Below are 22,826 nucleotides of genomic sequence, written 5' to 3'. Positions count from 1 at the left end.
CTGTTTTGGGTTGAATGATTACAGTACATTTGTGACAATTGAACGATACATTTGGTGAAGGTTGAGATAGTGGAGTGGAATAAAATTGTCACAGTGCTCATTTATTGCTTTATATCTACAGTATGTATAGACAACAACAACAGCAATAAAAAACTGATTAATCCAGAGTGGCGTGCAACCTTGTTTTATAAATGTTGGTGGCTTTGTAGCGTGCGGGCAAATGATTCTATGCCTGTGTTATGGCAGTTGTGATGCAATGCATTTTATGTTTCTTTAATTAAAAAGAATTATGAAAGCGATGAGAGCAATAATGATGACCCTTAAAATCATTATTTGGAGGAGAAGAAAAAGAATACAGTCATCTGTATGCTCACACAGCCTTTTAAGTGTTAGCAGTGCTCTTCAAGAAAGCACTGGCATTATTCCAGGTCCAGCATGACATTGGTAAAGAGTGGCATTGTGGGTAAAATATCTTGTCCAATGACGAGTGCATCAGGGAGCATTGAGACACGGGTCCTTTTGATAAGAAAATACCCAGAGCCATACTAGTATACTGCAGCATGGTGCTTCTACACAAAAGTATATTTCATATAAAACTTTACCTAAATTGTAACACATTCCATCTTTTCAGATCTGGGTAAATGTACATCAGTGATCAATATTTATCAGGGCAATTTATGGATGCTTTTCACAAGGTCAGATTGTCTTCGCAAATATTTTGTCTGCTTATACATATGTATGTGATCATTTAATAATACCATTTGTCACTCTTAAGGAAGTACGCTCTACTTCTGCCTGAGAGATCAGATAAATGCCATGAAGGATGGAGAGGGAAAGAAGTAGAATTGCAAGTGATCATGATATTGTCATGAATATGCGTTTGTACAAAGTGGGTGTGCCTGTTTGGCCAACGTTGAAAAGAACATGGATCGAGACTGGGACAGTGGCGCTTGAGGCTAGGGAAGAACAAGGTTGTATCATTACTTTAAGTCTGATATCATGGTGGTGGTGATTTGTTTGTTGTCAGAATGTGTGACATGTTGTTAGGCAACCAATATTTCTTTCCCTTCCGTAATGATATTTTTAATGATCAATCTTGTTTTTGCTTATTTTATGTCACATCCTGATCAGGCTCTGAGAGTGACGGTGATGAGGCTGTGGTAGGGAATCTCAGCAAGTTTGTGGTGCTTCCTATTGGCTACAGCGGCCGACCAAAGCCAGGTCATCTCATGTTTGATGCCTGCTTTGAATGTGGTAAGTACATGTAAATGTGCAATAGACATAAAAAAATGCACATCATTTGCAGTAGAAGTTCCTAATGTTTGTAATAATCTATAAGTGATTGCTGGTAATGGTTGTAGTTACAATCATATACAAATCCTGCAGAAAATAGATTTTTTGTTTTTGTGTTTGTTTTTAAAGAGTATTGCTCCATTGTTAGATGTGTTGAAAGGTCGTGTGCATCCTTTAACTCTAAAAAATTAAATCTGAGCTACTTTGAGCTTATTTTAAACTATCAGTCTTTAGTTTGTTGTTAAGACAAAGTACAGACATGTCTGAGTATATCCATTCAAGATTCTGCCATGAACATTTATCCTCCAACTGTAACCAATTGCTCCTTTGTCAGTAGTACACAGGATTTAAAATTCTATTTTATATGAAATTCACCTTGTGGTGTACATCTGTACAGTTTATGATAGGGTTTCAGAACATTAACAGAAACATCATAAAGTGTGACCTGAAATATTAAATTCTAGGTTGACAAAGAGCTTGAGCTGCTTCCAGCATGCAATGCATTTTCTCAGTCTGACACAGCAATGATGGCTTCTGAAACCACCACTGGCAGGTGTTTTAAAAACATAAAAACAAACAAACAAACAAAGGAGCAAACCAACCACCCCCCCCCCCAAGAAAAGAAGAGGAAAATAAAAATCAATCAATAATTAGATATGAAAGTTGCACAGAAGACGAGTTAGCTGATATGCTTGGGGTCATTAGATATTGGTCGACCGTGATCGACACATCTTTGATAAAAGAGATCAGGTAGAACATAATACATGTGATAAATGCAAGTATATAAGGGTGCATTTTGTGTAGAACTGTACCAAAGTACTATTTTAGTTATTGTGGTTGTGTAGTCATGGGGAACATTGATAGCTATCGCATCAAACCTGTGTAGAGTGACCACATTTTGTGTTTCTCGTGAGTGTTCATTAGAGACTGATTTGATGCAAGGAAGAGGTACAACATAGATCTTTAGCTGTTGTGGTCTGCCATTCTGATTGATCAATAATCAATTTCCTGAAGAAAATTTGACTTCAGAAGGAAAAGAAGAAGAAGTAGAAGAGGAGAAAAGAGGAAGCAGAAGAAGATGGGGTGTGGTGAAGAAGAATGAAGAGAAGGAGAATGATAATAAAGAAAAAATGAAGAGAAAAGGAGGAAGAACAATACAAGATTGATGAGAAAGGAGAAGGTGGAGGGGTGGAACAAAAAGTCACATGCTGGGCTTCCCATTCAAGTTGTGATGGACTGAATGGTGTATTATTAACCCGTGGCAGACTATTACCCTTAGTATACTTGGGCAGGTGTCTATGGGAAATGTGTGTTTTAACAAAATTAGTCCGTCCTCAACATGTTAAGCCTATGGGGTGGGTATGTGAAGAGAGATGATTCTTTTTATGTCTATTGTCAGTTTCACTTCCTCTCCTTACCCATAGCACTTATTTAATACTTTACCTTTACAGACATGTGTCCTTGCCACCCTTTTAAGTTAGCACCTGTACATAATACCCCCAAAACAATGGTACCTTGTACCAGCACCTACACTGCACATGGAAACAAAAGAGCCCCAGAACCTTGTATACAGATCAAGAACTACAATGGTGGCTGTATACAATCAATAGCCTTGCACCTGTGTACTATGATATGGGATGTAGGGGGCATGCGAAGCAGCAGTCAATATTGAGGTACATGCGAAAAATTTGAATATTTCTTGTACAAGACAAGAGCAGATGACTTAGCAATCAATGTTGGATTTGTGACTGTCGTAGCCATCTTTCTGTTTATGCCAATAAGATAACAACTTAGTTGACTTCTAACAAAATTAAGTGGTCTTGAATCTTTAACACCAATATCTGATCTTCTTTGACTTCTAACTAGCTGATTGCTTCCGCTATATCTCTTTCTTTTCAAAATGACATATAATTGTATGTGTCACATAATAAGTGTACTCATTTGAGACAAAGCAAGTCATATTTGATTTGATTTGATTTGTTTATTCTTCTATCTCAAGTTTACTGCTGCACTGCAACACCCTACAGTTGTACTTTGAGATACAAATATGTACATACACTGCAACTTGCAAGGATGCAAAGTACTTAGTGTGAATAACTATGCATAATTGGCATGATATTTCTGTTTTTTAGTAGATTCAATCTACTGGTATTTGTTTGTACTCGAATTTAGGCCCATTTTACAAAGATGTTAGCAATTGTTGTAAATTGCAGTGATTCCAGGCACACTAAAGCAGTAACTGAAATGCTGAAGGCTGATTGGTCTTTTCATGCTGCTACCATAGTTACTGCAATGAATTAAGCCATCTGCAACACTAGTAGTTTCAAACCTTGTAATGATATATGGGGCCCCTATAGTCATCACAAATGAAGCATCATACATGTACATGCTTTTTTTTTAATACTCTTTTATGACAAACCCATCATACAGTGTACTCGAAGGTAAGTCAACCATGTGCTACAGCAAATGGAATATTCAGATAGTGTTCAATCAGTTCAATCAGTGTTTTACATATAATGTGACTCTACATAAACAAAACCAACAAGAAGTCACCAGAGATTGATTTTTAGTTAAAGACAGACTCTGAAAGAGCAGGCTTTAAGCTTTAAAATGATGTATAACTCAATTCAAGTTGATCTAAAAATTGGAAAGAAATAAAAGCACACATTAGCTGTGAAAGTGTGTACTATAAAAGAAAAGAGGCTCTGAAGTACAGGGGCTATTCAAGTGTTTAACCTCATCAAGCTGTACTCTGTGCAATGAATGGGACAAAGAACAGGATGTAAAACTCCCTAGCAACAACAATGAAGGGATTATCAGATTAAGCTGAAATTGAGCTTGCTCTACTAACACATTCTTTTCATGACTATTACCAACTTGTAAGGCAGTACCATCATCCTTTCAAAAGTTTCTAGAGTTGAAAGTGAAGAGGGTCTAAGACCAGGCGTCCACTAGGGCGCGGACAAGACGCGGACAAGCCCCGGAATGCAAATTTGGTATTCCGCACTCCTTCGGGAACCTGTCCGCACGTTCCTGAACGTGTCCGCTCACTGTCCTAAACATGTCCGGGCGTTTCCGCACCTTCGGGAGAGAGAAAAATTTCCTCGTCCAAATTTTGATCGAGACCAAAATTTGGACGCGGAAATGAACTTCCTGACACCTTCGGCGACTTGTCCTGACGATGTCCTGAGGATGTCCCGCTTGTCCGGAACCCTTCCGCTCCTTCCGCACACGCTCCGGAAAGAATCCCGCGGTGTGGGGAAGCTTCCCGAATGAAAGCGGAAGACACCAGGAATGTTTTAGGACAGCGCGGAGCCGATGCGGATCTAAATATGCAAGTGTCCGGAACCGATGCGGAAATTTTGTGATCCAGACACGAAAATGTCGACACTTTCCGCGAGCGTCATGCCAATGAAACGCAAAATGAGCAAGAAGGGAGGCGAGGCCCCCATGCAAATATCCCCATCACAGGCACACCTTTCGTCTAGTGATGAAGAACAGGTAAATCTAAGGAATTTAGAAGGCAAAGAATAAGGTAGTAGAGACTGTGCCAAAAGCAATCATAAAGAAGTGAAATCAGCCCCCTAACTTCCTGGTAAGTTTGTTTTGATTTGATCTTTTCAGAAATTATTTTTCATCTGAGTGACTTTCCTGGTTCCTATTACTTACTATAGTACATTTTCCTTTATGTTGTTTTCGTATTTTATTTGCAAACAAACTAGGTTGTCTCATTATTGTGACAGCCCAGCTGAAAAATCACAAAAGTAGGTGGAAGTACACTCAAAAAAAAAAAAGCATAGAATTTTTGGCTAAATGTTAATGTATTATATAAATATGAACAAGTTGTTATTCATACGTAAATGCTTTCTGATGATACAACATATTAGAACAAAAGACAAATTCATCACACTAAAAAGCATGAATTCAATTGCAAAGATATACCTGTGGTCTCATAACAATGTAATATCTTTGAAGCCCAGAATAACAATGAAAGCTAAAGATGATGGAGGACAATGAAGAATTTTCTGTCACTTCAAAATTCAAGCGAAATGAGAGAAAAAGCAATAAATCATGAACTCGAAAAAGTGTTAAATTTCTGTCTTTCTTTTGTTTTGTTTTTTGCTGAGTGTATAAATTTAAGTACACATTAAGCATCACAAATCATTTCAGAAATATTCTTTACCTGAATGATTTTCGTAGTTGTTATTACCTAATAATTTTTCTTCTCTTTTTGTTTTAGTTGCAAATAAACTCGATTGTCCAATTTGACAGCCCAGCTGAACCCCCCCCCCCCAAAAAAAAAAGTAAATCAAAGTAGGTTAAAAATATTTCCCCATTTTTACACTTCATTGACAATAGGCTAGTAAGCTCTAAGCATGAAAAAAAAAATTCTCGGACTTGAAAATGTTCAAAAGTGATCAAAATAAGAGAGGGTTAGAGATGCACAAGGGTAAAAATCAGAGAAAGAAAAACAAATTTAATGAGTAGGATCATTTTGGCATGCTCTACAGAAGTATCAGACAAAACATGTATATACTTCACGATGGATAAAGCACAGGTTAAAAAAAAAGGAATAAAGAATATATATATATATATATATATAATAAGTAACAAAACTGCAACAAAGTTCATGCTGTATTAACACCAACGGTTTATTTCTTGTGAAGAAATAAAGCCTGAACTTTGTTGCAGTTTTGTTACTTATCTTTTTATCTTGCCCACACGTGGACTACCTTATCAACATGATTATGTATACATATATATATATATATATATATATATATATAAGTAACAAAACTGCAACAAAGTTCATGCTGTATTAACACCAACGGTTTATTTCTTGTGAAGAAATAAAGCCTGAACTTTGTTGCAGTTTTGTTACTTATCTTTTTATCTTGCCCACACGTGGACTACCTTATCAACATGATTATGTATACATATATATATATATATATATATATATATATATATGTATATAATATATATATATATATATGTATGGTTCAAACGGTTTGCGAATATCATCCATGTGACTGTAGGCAGAGGAAAAATTGTTCTCCCAGATGAGACAAATCAAAAAAAAAAATGAGTCGTCAGCCGACATGCAGACAATCCTATTCTTGGACTTTTGGTGGTCACATTTATCAAATAATATTGACCAATCATATTAATATAATATCATCAATGACGGCTAGCAGTCAAATGAGGAAAAGTCAAAGTCAGCGCCAAATTTATTCCTGGTATTGTCCGCAGTTTGTCCGCATGCCTAACTTGTGTTGTCCGGAAGGCATCCTGATTGTCCGCGTTCATTCCTGGTGTAATCCTAGATGTTTCCGCGCTACCCGGCTACGATTAGCATATTCCGAGGTATTTCGCGCTCTTCCGGAGTGATTCCTAGGAATGTCCGCAGTCAGTCCGCGGACAGTCCGCGGACAGTCCGCGGACAGTCCGCGGAATGTCCCAGGACAAGCCGATTCACAAAGTTATTCCGCGTCTGTCGCTGACAGGATGCCGAAATAACAAAATTTGCTTCCGCAACCCTTCCGGGGCTTGTCCGCGCCCAAGTGGACGTCCGCCCTAAAGGGTTATAAGAATTTAATGAAAAGAGGGGCTTCCTACATACCTAATCATACTATTCTACAAAAAAAGTATCCAAACTAAATACCTGCTAAGAACACAATTTCCCATTTGTTTTATGATCCCAAATTTCAGATTAATGTAGAAGAATTGCTCTTTCAGAAAATATAATAAAGGATTGACAAGGTTAACCCGTTTCACCTATTTTGAGTCATCATGTAAAATCAGGGCATGCAACTTTTTGTTGGTTTTGTTATGCATGGTCACATACAGCTATAGGTACCATCAAGCAGTATTTCATACAGGTCTTTTGTAAAGTAGTGTTATAGTAACTAAGGTAAGAGAAAGAGAAGGAAGCAGAAGAGGACAGTCAAGGGAATGTATTAAAAAAATGTTTGAAACACCGTAACAATTGCCTCAAAAGGACAGTGGAAATGATCCTGCTCAAATTTAATCCACTTGATATTGAATGAAATTGAGTGTACGTCACTCACATAAATCAGTAAATTGTATATCAATGAGTGTTTAGGTCTTACAGAAATACACTATGAATTTATTATCTACTGCCAACTGACAAACACTACAATAATGTGAATGTGCCCAGAGCCATGGGTGGTATCCTATTGTGTAATCATTATGTATTTAACAATTTTATTTTAAAATTATAATTATTTGGTCATTGGCAGGGGCGGATCCAGGAATTCTGTAAAAGGGGGGCGGGGGGTGCAACTAATATACTGGTGCCACTTCCGGGTTTCATCTGATTTTTTTTCTGTTTATTTCTTTTGTTGTTTAAAAAAAAAAATAAAAGGGGTGTGCACTGGTTGCGCCCCCCTCTGGATCCGCCACTGATTGGTACCCCTCTAACAGGCTTATTCTCATCACTATCATCCCTTCCCCCACTTCCACAAGCGTCTGATCATGGGGGTCCTTGTTGTGATGATATCTATTTTATGATTCAACCCAGGCAATCTTGGGCGTGTAGATTACATCACGGAGCATGAGTATGACCTGTTTGTACGGCCGGACACCTGCAACCCACGCTTCAGGGTCTGGTTCAACTTCACTGTGGAGAACGTCAAGGCTGACCAGGTAGATAGAGTATATCAAGTTTGTTATCTGAGAAGCATGGAATTTATTATCAAACTTTCTTTTTCAAAGCCAAATAGGGATCTTCAACAGAGGAAGGCTAACTAGTCTGTACATCATAGAGTGATAGGTATGTAGTTAACCATTAGGGCTGTTAATCATAAAGCGCATTTCCGCAGTTAGGTGTTTTATTTCTATTTTATTTTATTGCTATTCACTGTTGCCATTTCATAAGGGGAAATAAGAATTCCCTCTCATTTGAGCCCTATGTTGTTCATGAATGTACAATTCTGTTAATGGTCACAAAATTGTCAAGGCCCTATCTATTGCCAAATTCATTTGAACCTTCCTATAAAATCATCAATACATTTTAGAAGATGAAAATTCCTGTTTGTCTGTCAATGAGTAGTAGTAGTTGTTGTTTTTTTGTATGTGTGTGTGAATGTATTTCTTACTTTGTGCGGATAAAACCAATTTCATCTGATCTTTCTCCAATGTGAGACATGTATTAGATAAATTTCACCATTACTATTGAATATAATGATGACAAGATGAAAATACCTGCAAGAAAATTCTACCTGGACTTGATAGCTTAAAGTGGGACATAATCAATTGAAGCAGTTAGATGTCAATGATGATTTAAGTTCAAACTAGCTCTAATGTGGAAACTTATCTACGCATAAAATGCATTCATAGTTTGACCCCAGGTCAGGAACTCTACGGGGTCATCCCTCCAGACCAACACTCACGAGTCACTATGTCCTACAAATTTGACATTGAAAAAAGGTCCATGAGTGAAACAGCCCACAAGTTCGGCATTGAAAAGAGGTCCATGAGCCAAACAGCCCACAAGTCATACAGCCCATGAGTTTGACACCGTACTAATAGATCTATGAGTCTGACACTGGGCAAACAAGGCCCACATGTTTGACACCACATAAACAGGGACCACGAGTTTGACAATAAGCAAACAAGGCCCACTAGTTTGATACCAGGTAAAAATGACTTACGAGTTTGATATTACATCACAGGGCTTAATATGTCGGTCCCGTGGGCCTTGTTTGCTTAGTGTTGAACTCGAGGATCTTGTCTGCGTAGTGTCGAACTAATGGGCTGTATGACTCCTGGACTGTATTATTTGTGGTTGTCAAACTCGTAACAATGCACCCAAGTCTACCACACCAACTTGAAATGGTTTACCTGGGTAAATTCTTATTGACGACCACAACTGAAACCAACACAATGGCCCGTATTTATGAAGGGGGTTAAAATCAAAACAATGCTTTAAATTTTGTTCATGGACTAAAATAAGCGTGAAATAGGCATACCTTTCAAATGCGTATCAATGCACCTGTATTATTGGGTACAGTGTCTGGTGGTGTGTCATGGAATTTGCCACATGCATTTATGTAGAAGAAATTTGCATATATATATATGGACTACATTCCATTAACTACTCATCAGCAGGTGTTAAAGACAGACACACTCAGTCATGTTCAGTCATGTCTTGGCAGAAGGAAATATGTCTTTATCTATTTTTCTGCAGATACATGTAATATCTGCTGAATTGCAAAGTCAAAAGTGTAATTGACCTCTGTTTTCCTCTTGTCTATCAGTCAAGTTTGTATGATCTTCTTAGCAGGCAAAATTGGACGTTTCTTTTTCTTTTTCAAATCTTCCTGTAGCTATTTCATGTTCTCCTACTTCTATTTCTCATGAATGGGCTATGTATACACTGTATATGTTCATGATCAGAAAAACAAGAATATTACCCATACAAAACGATGACAACAGTAACAATTAAACTTCTATCCAAGAGTGGGACACATTAAGTGTCTACTTTTAAAGAGGGATTTTCCGAAAGAGTGTCCCATCATCAAATGAAAAAATTGATTTTTTAAAGTAGCAAAGTATACATTATACAATGTACATTGTACATTGTGTATAATGTACATTAATGACAAAAGACTATGAGCAGAAAAGTCATTGACCTTCTTCAAAGGATGTTTTAATTGTGTAATAGAACAATCATAATCCATCTAGGACATTTCATGCAATTTTTAGTGATTTCATGTACTGTCTGCACAATCATCAACAATTACTACTCATGACTGTCTGTTTAATGGAGAATAGAAATGAGAACTAAAGCTAATGACAGTAAATGGAGTGTGCCTCCTGATTAATTTGTCAGTTCTTTGCACAAAAGGCCATTGTTAGAATTGTTTTAAAGGTGCATAGTCCCGGGAGTGTAGAGGGCGCTGATAATGATACTGCCGATCACTGTTAGCATTGATACGAAGATTACCGAAGTTGAGCTGTCATCAAGAGTAAAGAGCGTAGGTGTTGCTATTAGTAACGTTGCCTTCGTTGTCTTCTCTGTGCATCGCGCAGTCTGTGGTAATGCCAGGGTGCGTGCATATGTGCTTGTTATTGTGACATCACAAAAGAAGTTTGCTAAAGCTGTCATCCCCCTCAGCCGAATCATGAGCCGAACTGTGATCGGACCACTGACTTCAGTGAATTGGACTTCTTCGGACTCGGGGAAGTGGGCCAAAGCGTAAGCGCTAAAGAGGAGTCGATAGCGTAGGTCTCTATAGGAAACTTGCGCCATGCGCCCGCGTACGCATTTGGCTAAAACACCGGGACCATGCACCTTTAAAGAGCATGTCTACAGTGGCCCTATTGCAGAAAGCCAGTGAATGGTATATCCTTTATTGATTCCATGTATGTGTTTGTGTGGTCTCTTCCAGAGGGTGATCTTCAATATCGTTAATTTCAGTAAGACCAAGAGCCTGTACAGAGAGGGTATGGCACCAATGGTGAAATCTTCTAGCAGGACACGATGGTGAGTAGTACTTTCCATCTCTGACTGACTACCATTTTTTTTTCTCATCTCTCTTCCGTGTATGTGGCGTCTGCTATCATGACTTTGCATTGCAGATAATTATGTATTACACGGTGTGATTTTATAATTAATTCACTTTAAATTTTGCCTTCATGGAGCATGATAAAGTACTGTTCTTTATTGCAGATCATGAATCAGTTGGATTCATTTCTATAAAGCTCTGTTTGCATTTTTCATGGGTATGTGTTTGTGTTTAAGTCCTTGTGTCATTCACCCACAAGGCAATCAAGGATCAATAGACAAAATTTGTCCTCGTGGTACCTTGAAGGGATAACTCAGTCATCAGCTTGTTACTATCAATATCAGGTTACCATTATCAAGTAAATACCCCCCCCCCCCAAAAAAAAAACCAAACAAAAACAACAAACAAACCAAAACAAAAAAAAACCAAAACAACAACCAAACAACAACAAAGAACAACAACAAAACACCAAAGACAAAAACACAAATGCCATGGGTTGACAGGGAAACATATCCTCATTATTTGAGCAATCTGACTTTGTGCTCCTTTGGATGCAAGCCTGCGTGCTGACTTACACTACTTTGATATGAAGATTGCATTCGGTCGGCATCTAACTTATAATCCAGTGGTGCTGTGTCATGAAGTAATATGCACAAGAATCTAAGAGTAATCGACTTCTCTTCACACAGATTTAAAAAAAAAAGAAGAGAGGAAATAGGAAAAGGAAAAAAAAGTTCCAATTACACTATTAATTAAATGTCATGTTCTCTGTCTGGACATGACTGCAAGGAAATGAAGCGATCAGAAAGTGGGCTCAGAAAAGTCTGGGAAGAGATTTTGGGAGCCGGTGACAATTGTAGACCCAGACGGGTTGACTACGAGGGCCCATCAGACTTGTCAGTGAGGGCTTCCGTCCCACAATAGATGGCTCACTCAGACTGTAATCATGCAGTCACGACCCGTGCTGGGTAGAGAGATGTTGATTCTCTTCTCGAGTGGTGTCATCAGACGGGGTGAACATTGCTATGGATCTTGACCTCTGCCGACATGTCTTGTCTGCCCAAACCCTTGTGCATATCATGCTGAGGAATTAGATGAAGACTGTGGTTTTGAGTGCGCACCATGGAGAGAAGTTTTGACTTGTTTGTGGTATTACTCATCCTCATGCTACTTTATCATGCATTGGAAAATTAGCCATTTTAACCACATTACTACACTCCTCTGATGGTTTTTCCCTAATATTTGAATCAATTTTTTCTTCTTATTTTTTTTTTTTGTCTTCCTTGCAAATTGTATTGATATGAAATACCATAAGTAGAAAGCCAGCCATAGAAGATGAATGTGAGAAGTTGACAAATAGAGCCTGAAAAATGGTACATCTTGATGCAAGGGTCTGTTTGCATTGATTGACAGTCCAAATTTACATATATATTTTTTTTCCTGCAGTCAGTGCATATGACCACTGCATAATGGAGAACTCACTTGAAAATAGAAACTGCATTTTCCTTACCACAAAGGAGACTAAATTTTATCAAAACAAACTGCAAATATGTCTGCCACTCGTATAAGGTTATTAGAAAAATACTCTTCTTTCTCCCTCGTGATTTTCCTCGTTTTGTTAATTTGACCATGCATCTAAAACTACAATGCTTCTCTGCTGGCATCCTTTTTCCTTCTGCCTCCTCTCCCCTTTCCCAGTTTGCTTATTCTTGCCCCCGACTTGAACTATGGATCTAAGTGGTCCAAGCCAACGGGGCCTTGGGGCGATATTTTGTGCCAAAGCCATTATCAATCAATGGGAATGCAAGCGTGGCGCTGTGGCAAAAACAACAAAAGCTTTAGCCAGTCCTGGATACCACTGCTGAATTGCACACACGCAGAGCAGTATTCACTTTGGCGGTCATTGTTTTGTTTGTTTTGTTTTTGCTTTGCTTGGGTTGGCTTTTTGTTAAAAAACCACAAATTTGCGGAGTGGACAGTAGGTGGCTTTCAATAAGCTCATAGGCTGTGATCATTTGCAGATCAAAAGTGATGAGTATTGGGAGCACAATTTACTTGTAAGTTGTCATTGAAAGAGAGTATATCACACTAAAGCTCTGATTCCAGTAAATTCCCCAAGTATTGTAAAGTTTTAGATTGGGCAATTGAGTGAAAATACAACGTGAAAACAATGAGAGCGAGCCTGCTGTAAGTGTGTAGCTACGTGCTGTTGCTGCGTAAAAATTGTTGATATCTTAGTGATATAAAGGCTGCTTAAGGGGGACAGGGGGAATAGTGTTTGCATGGTGTGCTTCATTGTGTAGAATCATGATGTGAGAAAAACTTGTCAGTAAGTGCAGTGGCTTGATGAAATGACTTGGATAATGATGGATAGATGAAGCTGGATTGTGAGAAAATCCTTTTCTTTTGTTATCTTTTTTTTCTCATATGTTTCAAAAGTAAATGATATCATTTTTGTCATTGAGTTTTTATTTGTGTGAGGAATTGCACATTCTGTGTGCAGATATTCACTGTAGCATAGGTAAGGGATTTAATGTTAACCTGTCCAAGTAAGAGAGAAAGGCAAAATCTTAAATTTAGACCTAATCAATCTTTACTTCTGAAATTGAGCTCCATAAAGCTTGTACGAGATTATTTTATTTCATGCCCAGTTTGCTTGTATCAAGTGACGTTGTTCTGGTCTCCGTCTAATAATGTGTATATCACAAATTGATTTGTTTATAGTGAGTGTATTTGTGGCCTGTCCTCATTCTGACAGCCTAATAAAGTTGCCAAAGACTGATGTCCTAATTTTAGAAGTTTCAAACTTTCATGCACGTCTAAAGAAAGCTTTCCATTGTCATGTAATTTGTCTCAGTTTTGTCTTGGTTACTGGTAGTTTAAACAATATCCAACAATGTTACAAGTCGGGCCACCACACAGTTTTGAGAAAGCTGGCTTTGAAGCTGAAAGGCAAATCAAGAATGTGGGTATGAAATATAATGGATTAATTCCAAACAGCATAATATAGACTAGTTTCATAAAGTATCAAATGTGTACAATTTCAAAGCATTTCTAGACTTTGAAATTCAAGCCTTTCATATATTTGAACAGATGCCTGATTTCTTTACTTTTCAACCTGATCACCTTAATGTGCAATATTCTTGACTTTATGGTCTCTCAGTCTATCAGAATAATACATGGGGATGGGTCACATTCATGAATTCTTCCCAAGATCTGGATTTGAAGATGCAAAAAAAAAAAAAAAATCATAATGATTAGCTAGATGCCACCCTTTAAAGGTGTTGCAAAAAAGGTTGTTCAACCTATCATGAAAAAAAGTGCAACATTTCTGACAGTACATGCAATCCTACTGTAGACTACTGAACCATAAGAGAAGGAACCTAGCATCTTTAACTGCTTGATATGAGTCATGAATTCATGAGACCTGATGACACATTTCATACCAAGCTTGAGTGATTCTGACTCCATTTTTACTTGTGCTTCTTGTACCACCAGGTGTATCAGTCTGCAAGGTGTCTCATATTCTTCATATGCTATCTATCTTTGTTTCACCGTGTCACTGAAAGGGACCCTCTTTCAGTGGAATTATCCTTCCATTATGATTCTCATTCCTTACTTTGTATGGAGATTAGAAACTGATTTCACCAAATCACACCTCTTAGAAGTTTAAGATTCTTTAGCATATTATTTGAAATGAGTCCTTGTTGGTTTCCACTCATGCAGGCAGCGGATACCTTCCAAGAATGTGTACTACTACCGCTGCCCAGACCACAGGAAGAACTATGTCATGTCCTTTGCCTTCTGCTTTGACAAGGAGGAGGACACGTACCAGTTTGCCTACTGCTACCCCTACTCCTACACCCGTCTACAGACCTACCTGGCTGCTGTGGAGAAGCGCCGCCTGCCGTTTGTCAAGCGGGAGCTGCTCTGTCTCAGTGTGGTGAGTATGTGGTGGCATTGTTTGTGTGTGCCTCTGTGTCTTTGTTTCTGTGTGTATGCGGTTGAAGTGATGGTAAAAACTCCTTGTGCTGTAAAGCTTGAACCCTTTGAAGACTAGTCCTGAGACTACTCAGGCAGGTGTCTATGGGAAATGTGTGTTATAGCAAAATCAGCCCTTTCTCAACAGGTTAAGGTATAATGCGTCAAGAGCAGTGTGTACTATGCAAGTGTTGCAAGAAAGGCTTGGTTCTAAAGAACTGCACCGCTAGCTCTTACTTTTTAGATGTACATGTAAGTTGTAATTTATGTTTTATATCATTGTTTTTTCAAAGCAGCACATACTTCAGTAGTCACAGATGCTTGGCTACTTCCCAGCTGCTGCAATTATTGTAGCTTGAGATAGCTGTGAACCTCTTTGTAGAATAGACCCCTGGAATCTCAGTAGATCAAATGTCTGACAGCAGCTAGGTGATCTTGACAAAGTGTAGAAATCATTAAATTAGTCCTGTTAAGCATGAGAGACTATAATGAAAAAGGACATCATCCTTTCATAGCAGAATTGGAAATTACCATGACAGCCAGGTGAGTTCAGTAAAAAAGTGTGCTAGTTTGATGGAATAAATTGAATAATGACGAATGAATAAAACTGTATCATTGCTCTCTTTGTGTGTGTCCTGTATTGGTATTAATTTGAATGTAAGATGATCCAAAGTGCATCCTTAAACTAGCAAGTAAAAAGAGAGAATAGATAATCCAGCAACCTGTAAATGCATCAATCTCTGAGACTGTTTTAGATGAAACATGCATAAATCATAGAAAAGACTTTGAAAGGATGGGATGTGTAGACTGGTAACAGCAAATAGAATGAAGAAAAAAAGCATGTCAAATGCGAGAGAAAGCAGTGTATTGAAAACAATGCATCTATAGACAGCTGGTATATGTAAGATGATGTGATTCAAACTGATGCTAATGAAGTTTTGATGATTTGGTTGGGTGCCATTGATATTGTAAGCCAGAGAGTCAGTGCATAAAGCATTGAATTATGCATGTTTTTATGGCGGCAATGCGTGATTTGCCATAGTCATGCCGTTGATGAGTTGTCGGCAACTGAGAGGGAAATCACCTAACCTTTCAAAAACTTTGCCCAATGTGTATTCAATCGACTACTTGGTGAATTAATAACCAGTTGAAAATCACAAGGGTTAGTGAAAATTAAACCTGATACACATCGTATTACTTCTACAACTGTCGTAGTGTTTAGTAAGTCATACACTGTAATACGAATTGAAGAGTTAGACTACTGTTACAAATGGAATGCAAGACATCTGGTACTACATTTGTGCTGCATGGTGGCATGTTATTCATTTATTTCCAATCTGACTTGGTGATCATTTCTTCTGTGGGCTGATGAGTACAGGATCAAAAACTTGTCAGTGTGTTTAGTAACACTTTAGCCTATATATGTGTTGGTGGATAGGGATGTAAGCAAATGATATCTAATTTCTGTTCTCCATTCGCATTTTTAAGGACATGTATATTTACATAATATTCATTAAGAATGTAAAAACATGTGAGTGATACAGCTAATAAGATAAGGAAAACATGAATTCCAGACAATCAACTTCTGTGATGCAGTTTTGGAGATGCCTGTAACCAACCTTTATTTCATATTTGCTGCATTACACAGTATGTACATATCATGGGGAAAAATAACAACAAACAAACTGTTTTCATGCATTAGTTTGGCAAACAAAAAAACAAAACAAAACAAAACCACCAAACAATCATGTCAATGTTCCAGGACATGTATGTGAAGTCAGACATACTGCTTTCCATATTACAATGTATGTTTGCAAATCTGTCACTTAGTTTAATGTGTGGAGTATAAAAGTCATGCTGTTTGTTATCTAACATTCCTCAGCACAGTTTCTAGGAAGTGCAAATGAAGAGGAAAATATTCCCAGAAGAAAGAGAATACATTGACCTGATTTAATCACTATGTGTTCAGTAGACTGTTTCTGTAATGTACAGTATACAAATTCTATGCATGCTTTATTCATTGAAGATTGCCTAAATAACAACCACAAAGCTTGCCAGAGGCTTACCTTACCTAGCACAGCTAATGAATGCAGAGTGAACTTTAAATTGGAGGGAGCCGATGAATAAATAGCTTGTTACTGGGCTGTAGGAAAATAAACACCACAAATGTATACATTTTGAAGCAGCGTACAGTGGATTGTTGAATGAGGATCTGTGCCATATTGAAGTGTAATGTCGTTTTACAGAGAAAAGACTTCAATATTTGATGTTTTAATGTATACTTTGCTTGGTACAATAGTTATGATGCAAGACAGGAATCTGTATGTACACAGTCCCATGTGGTATTACATATCTGTAGATATTGTCTTGATGACAAAAACAACAACAACAACAACAACAACAACAAACAAACAGAGACAACACAAATATTATGGTTACGTTCTATTTACCTTGCTTTTGTTTTTTTGAAGATAGTGCTTACCTCTGAGAATACCTCATACTTTCGTTTTTCTTGTTGTTGTTGTTTTTTTCTTTTGTTTTTGATCCTCAGATTTTGTGTTTTTTAATTTTGGCTTTGTTTTGTGTGCATAAGTTCTGTTTTGTCTGATTGGGATTATTATAACCCATGTCTAGCTCTTGGTCTTTCCCTGAACCCCCTCGTATTCTTTACCACTGGCTGAGCTCCTGTGGCTTCATGGATTAGACCACACTCTCTGTCAATGGGTCTCTGGTTCAAGTGTGCTGACATCAACAGCAGTAGTGCTTTTTACCCCCTTTGTGCAGTCCTTGTAGAGTCTATACAGCTGTTGGTCTCACAGCTGTTTGCTTGTGCATATCTTGTTGCTTCTAACTGACCACTTGAGATAAATCCAAGCTCAACTGCACACATTTCTTTTCACCATTGCTCCAGAGGAATCAGATATAATTCCAAATCCATACTGCTGTTAACCTCTTTTTATCTGTTCCTTGTTCCTTGTTTTGAAAAATATTGCTCTCCCAGTCATTTCCATATGGCCAAATCTATTGTACACTGGCTGCCACAGAGGTTTTTCACTTGAAACCAGATATAACATTGTGTCCTCTGTGTTTCCGGCCATCCATATGCAAAGGTCAAAAACACTTCAGAAACAATTTAAAAAGTAAGAGAGAGAGAGAGAGAGAGAGTAGGCTACTCACATCTTGCCATATTTTCACCCCAGTGGGGAGTGAGCAATTTCCAATTTGAGAGTTCTCAGCATATCTGAGTGCCATCTGACACGTTGGTGATGGGGTTAATGGTGAAAGTTGCTCCCAGCGTTAGTCCTTGTAAGTCCCTTGATTGGGGTCAGTACTTAAGTGAATCTGTTATAGTGTGTGTGTGTGTGTGTGTGTGTGTGTGTGTGTGTGTGTGTGTGTGCACTTGTTTGTACCCTCGTACATGGACCATTTTGGAAGGCACACTGACCATCTATAGCCACGCCCAAACCATGGGCATCACCTGTTACTATTTATTGTAAGTTGAATATATTTAAAGAACTATTTATGAGTCCATCAGGAGTTGGTCCGTATGCTTAGACTAGAGGTATGTACATGTATTGTGTGGTGTATTTGTGTGTGCATTATGATTGATTAGGTTTATAGAATGTAATTTGCATGCAGTAGTGTGTGAGAAAGAATAATTCTCAGTAATTCTGTGCAAGTGTGAAAAGAGAGTGCAAAATTAACCTAGAGATACGGTGTAAATCAAGTAGGCTGCCTTGTAATTTTTAATTTGATCGAAATGTAGTTTACTCACGAGTAGATCAGTAGATCTAGGTGAGATATGAATGCATTGAATATTGATGTAACTATCCATCCACTCGCCATATATGTGACCTTACACCACAAAACCAACAAAAAGTCACCAGACATGGATTTTTAGTTAAGGGCAGATTCTGATAGAGCAGACTCTAAGCTTTAATATAATGTATAACTCAATTCAAATGGACTCCCCTAACCTACCTAACACACTCTGGAAAAGTGTGACTGAGAAAAGAGGCTCTGAAGTACAGTGTCTATTCAAGTGCTTAATCTTTCACCAAGCTGGCTTACTCTGAGATGAAAGGGACAAAACACAGGATGTCAACCACTGGAGCAACAACAATGAAGGGATTATCAGATTAAGCTGAAATTGAGCATGTTCTATTAACACATTCTGTCCATGATTAGTGCCATCTTTCAAAGCAGTTGCATTTTCCTTTCAAAATTTATTAGACTTGAAAGTGAAGGGTGTGCCAGGGATTTCAACAAATGAAAAAGGGTCTCTAAGACATGTACCTGATCATTTTACTCCCCCCCCCCCCAAAAAAAAAAGAGAGGGTTGAAGAACTTTCCCATTCGTGTTATGATTTTAAAGAATAATCTAGAAGAAGGATACAATTGTGTAGCTCTCTCAGAAAATATGAAAAAATCAAGATTGACTCGGTTGACCCATTTCACCTCATTTGGGTCCTCACGAAAAATCAAGGGGGCGACTTTTTGTTTGTTTTGTGATGCATGTTCACATATGTGCATTTCATTTCTTTTTATCATCTACAAGTGCTAAACCACAAACAATCTGCAATCACTAGACAGCCTCAATAGCCATTAGATGATGCTGGAGTTGTTTACTGTAGTGCCTGTGATAAATAAATTGAGGTTTACACTTCTGTGAAACAAGGAATGAAAACCAGGAATCATGAATTACTTTCAAGAGGCGGTGATGCGGAGAATTACAAGCTATATTCTTGATTGATGCTGGAAATAAAGCCACGTAGAAAGGATGAATGGGAAAATGGTGCCAAGTAATATATCTGTCTGTCTCTCTGTGGATTCAGCACTGAATGAAAACAGAAATTAGAACACAAGACATTCCAGTCAAGGTGTAAGGTTGGCCAACCCATGAGAGATCAATGCTTTATCTATTTGCAATTGTTTGTAGTCACTTTTAGCAGCTAAGCAAAAGGAAACAATCCAACAAAAACACCGTTACCACTTGGCGCGCAATTACAGTCTATATGATAGTCACTTGATTGGAATAACAGATGTGATATGGAAACCTGAGTCAGAAAACATACAAGCAAACAAACAAACAAACAAAACTAGATTTCATCCCTCTGTCGCTCACTATGGGATCTTGTCTTAAAAATAAAGTCTCTTAGCTCTGTAATTTTTACGATGTACCCATAACAAATGTTTAGAATGAACAGTGGTATTCCACATACAATTGATACAGAGAAATCTATGCAATTTTCTCAAATTTTTCTGCATGTAAACAGATACAGAACCTAATGAATATTGTGGAGTTTTACCACTTGTAATGCAAGTGACTTTTTTGTGATTGTTCAGGGACAATGTGAATGATGAGCAAATCATGTAAACAAGCTCTTTTTATGGCACATATTTTGTTACAGACATCATGAATTTTTATTAACCATTGTTGCATGTTGAGATTATATTCAGTGAAGTGGTTCTTTGCACATGAGTTAATGGTGGGCATGATAGGTTATCCATTTACCCTGAAAGCATGTGGCAAATCATTCAGGGCACATGATGTTTGCCGGCTTTTGTTTCTGTGAGAAACTTAACTAAAACGTCTTGCTCACTCCGCTCAGTTTTTCTTACTATTGTATGAATTGTCTAAGGTGTCAAAACATCAGGCACTACTTTGTAGCCATGCCTGCAAAGCCTTGGTGTTTTGAGATAAGCCTGGGGGGACTTTGCACAAAAGCGATTGATAGGGTATGAATTAGATGTCTGTTTTGTAGCCTCCACCTTTGGCAGGCAATTATGTTCACACCTTACAACATATTAGTTTAATGAGGAACCTAACTGAGCCATACTGTGGGCAAGAAACGCTTCAAATACCCCAGACATGATGTGAAACAAGCAATTTCCATCTCATCTGAAAGATTAATTGAAAATGACAGTGGATGGGTGAATCATATTTTTCTTCCAAATAAAATATTGACAACCCCCACAAGGTTGATTTGATTAAGAGAGCAGTGTCGGTGTGATATCTTTTGATAGTACTGATGTCTGTCACATTCAGACTATGACTGCTGGTACCTATTCCACCATAACAAATATTGTTTGAAATTAACATTTTGTGACTAGTCAGTCTAATTGAAGTGCATTGTTACAGTTTTCTTTAAAGTAGCTTTATCATGTATTGTTACTTTAGACATTGATACAGATGGTGAGTATAAGTTTGTACTTTGCCATTCAGACTTTTGAATTGTTATTTCTCAGAAATGTTGTTAACTTAGTATTCTTAAATCCCAGTATTGAGGAAAATTTACTTTTAAACAAGCCAAATATGTTCTGAATAATTAATCACTCAAATCGTTATTTTTGTCAAATGAAAGACTCTTCGTCAGAGAGGATTTTTCTTTCTTTGTTTGTACAGTCTACTTTGGCATTTTGTTCTGTGTCTACATTGATTTTTCCATAATGAAAACCAAACTTTCTGGTTCGTCCTCAACACTGGACTCTTCTTAAGATTGATCCTTCATTGGAAAACATTAACAGATTATTCAAGGCAGAACTGTTCCACATTAAAACAGTACTCTTTGCCACTGCCTTTTGTGTCACCCCCCCCAACATGCTGGCATCACAATGCATAGTCTGGCACTCTGCTGTGTGTCCATCCATTTCCATCAATCTCTTTGTGCACTTCTCAAAAATCTCTGAAAAATGATGTTTTCGATGGTGTCCATAGCATCATTCACAGTGCAAAATAGCGGCATAACAATCACAATCCATATCTGGAGATTTTTTTTTTTTTTTGCAAGCGTTCACACGGACTGAAATATCCCACTAATTAAAGCTTACAGTGCGCTTTACACTTCTGTTTTCCCTGTGTTCTTGTGGGTCACAGTGGTATGATGCACACTCCGTTTTCGTGGTGCACATGCTGATGTGCGCTTTGAATGATGGCATATAAAATCTTGAGATTATATGGTCCAGCACTCACACGGTCACCGTGGGGCAAGTTATTCGGACAATTCAGAAATATGTGCAAGATTTCTTGGGATTTGCATTGCGATGCTGATTACGATTATTGCTGGGATTTTTGTATCCACACAGGCAAAAATCTCGAGATTTTGTTCCTGATGCAAATCTTGAGATTTGTATCCCATTGATTTGTCTACTTGTGAATCCCGCTCATATGACCTTGAAAAAGACCATGTGCTTTTATCCTTCCTCCCCTCCCAAAAAAACACAAAACAGAAACAAAAGCTTCCCAGTTGCATTAAACTCCTGCCATGGTATACATTATGCATAAATTGTATTATTACTATTATCATTACAACAATTTTTAAAAATTAGAATTGAAATAATAATATCCCCATGTAATTCCCTCCTTTACTTGTGCTTGTAATAAATTTAGATTAACTTCATTGATGGTACCAGAGGCATTTTTTTTTTTTTTGGGTTCATCTGTATGTCTGTTCATCAGAACTTTTGTCCTTGATGAGATTTTTGCATACATGATGATTTAAAAGGGTTCTTAGATAGTGCTTGTGACAAAGATTGCAGAAAATGTAATTATTATAATTACTGTACTTTTTTTTAACAGAATGATATATCATGTACAAGTCAGGGATCAAAGCAACTATTCCAAAAGATACTTTGTCTACATGAGAACTAAATAATTCTGTGTGGTGTGGTTTATGAATGAGGCATTATATACAGGATGACTGAGAATTCAAGATTTAAGCAAAATACATGATGTTGATCAGTTTTGTTCACAACCGCCAAAAGGACCCCTCCCCCCTCAAAAAAAGAAGAAAATACAGGGATAAGATATTTTGTTTTGAGATGGTTTATACACGAGGAAAGACTTTTGAAATACACCCTGATGTGTGATAACTTTGCACCACAATTCATGGCAGCAAAGAGCTCCCATGCATGCATAATAGCAACAAGAGCAATAAAGGTAGGAAGTTAGTGGAATGAGAGAGAAAGAGATAGAGGAAACGAAAGGTGAGAGAATTGAAGAAAAAACAAAGGAGGCCC

The 22,826-nt window shown here is 37.7% G+C and overlaps 1 protein-coding gene across 1 annotated transcript in view; it reads left to right on the top strand.

Annotated features, from left to right (window-relative positions):
- Nucleotides 1-22,826, top strand: part of LOC139734860 (cytosolic carboxypeptidase 6-like) — a 111,486-nt gene that overhangs the window by 5,095 nt on the left and 83,565 nt on the right. Inside the window, exons 2-5 of the mRNA XM_071645640.1 lie at nt 1,132-1,254; nt 7,838-7,962; nt 10,710-10,804; nt 14,553-14,769. Coding sequence (XP_071501741.1) covers nt 1,132-1,254; nt 7,838-7,962; nt 10,710-10,804; nt 14,553-14,769 — 560 coding nt within the window. The remainder of the gene's footprint in view (nt 1-1,131; nt 1,255-7,837; nt 7,963-10,709; nt 10,805-14,552; nt 14,770-22,826) is intronic.

Source organism: Diadema antillarum, unplaced genomic scaffold (assembly GCF_040938485.1).
Source record: "Diadema antillarum isolate AM-2024a unplaced genomic scaffold, OU_Dant_1.0 seq00000550_RagTag, whole genome shotgun sequence".
NCBI lineage: Eukaryota > Metazoa > Echinodermata > Echinoidea > Diadematoida > Diadematidae > Diadema > Diadema antillarum.
The sequence above is the reverse complement of the archived record's forward strand: the minus strand, read 5'-3'. Positions and strand labels throughout refer to the sequence as shown.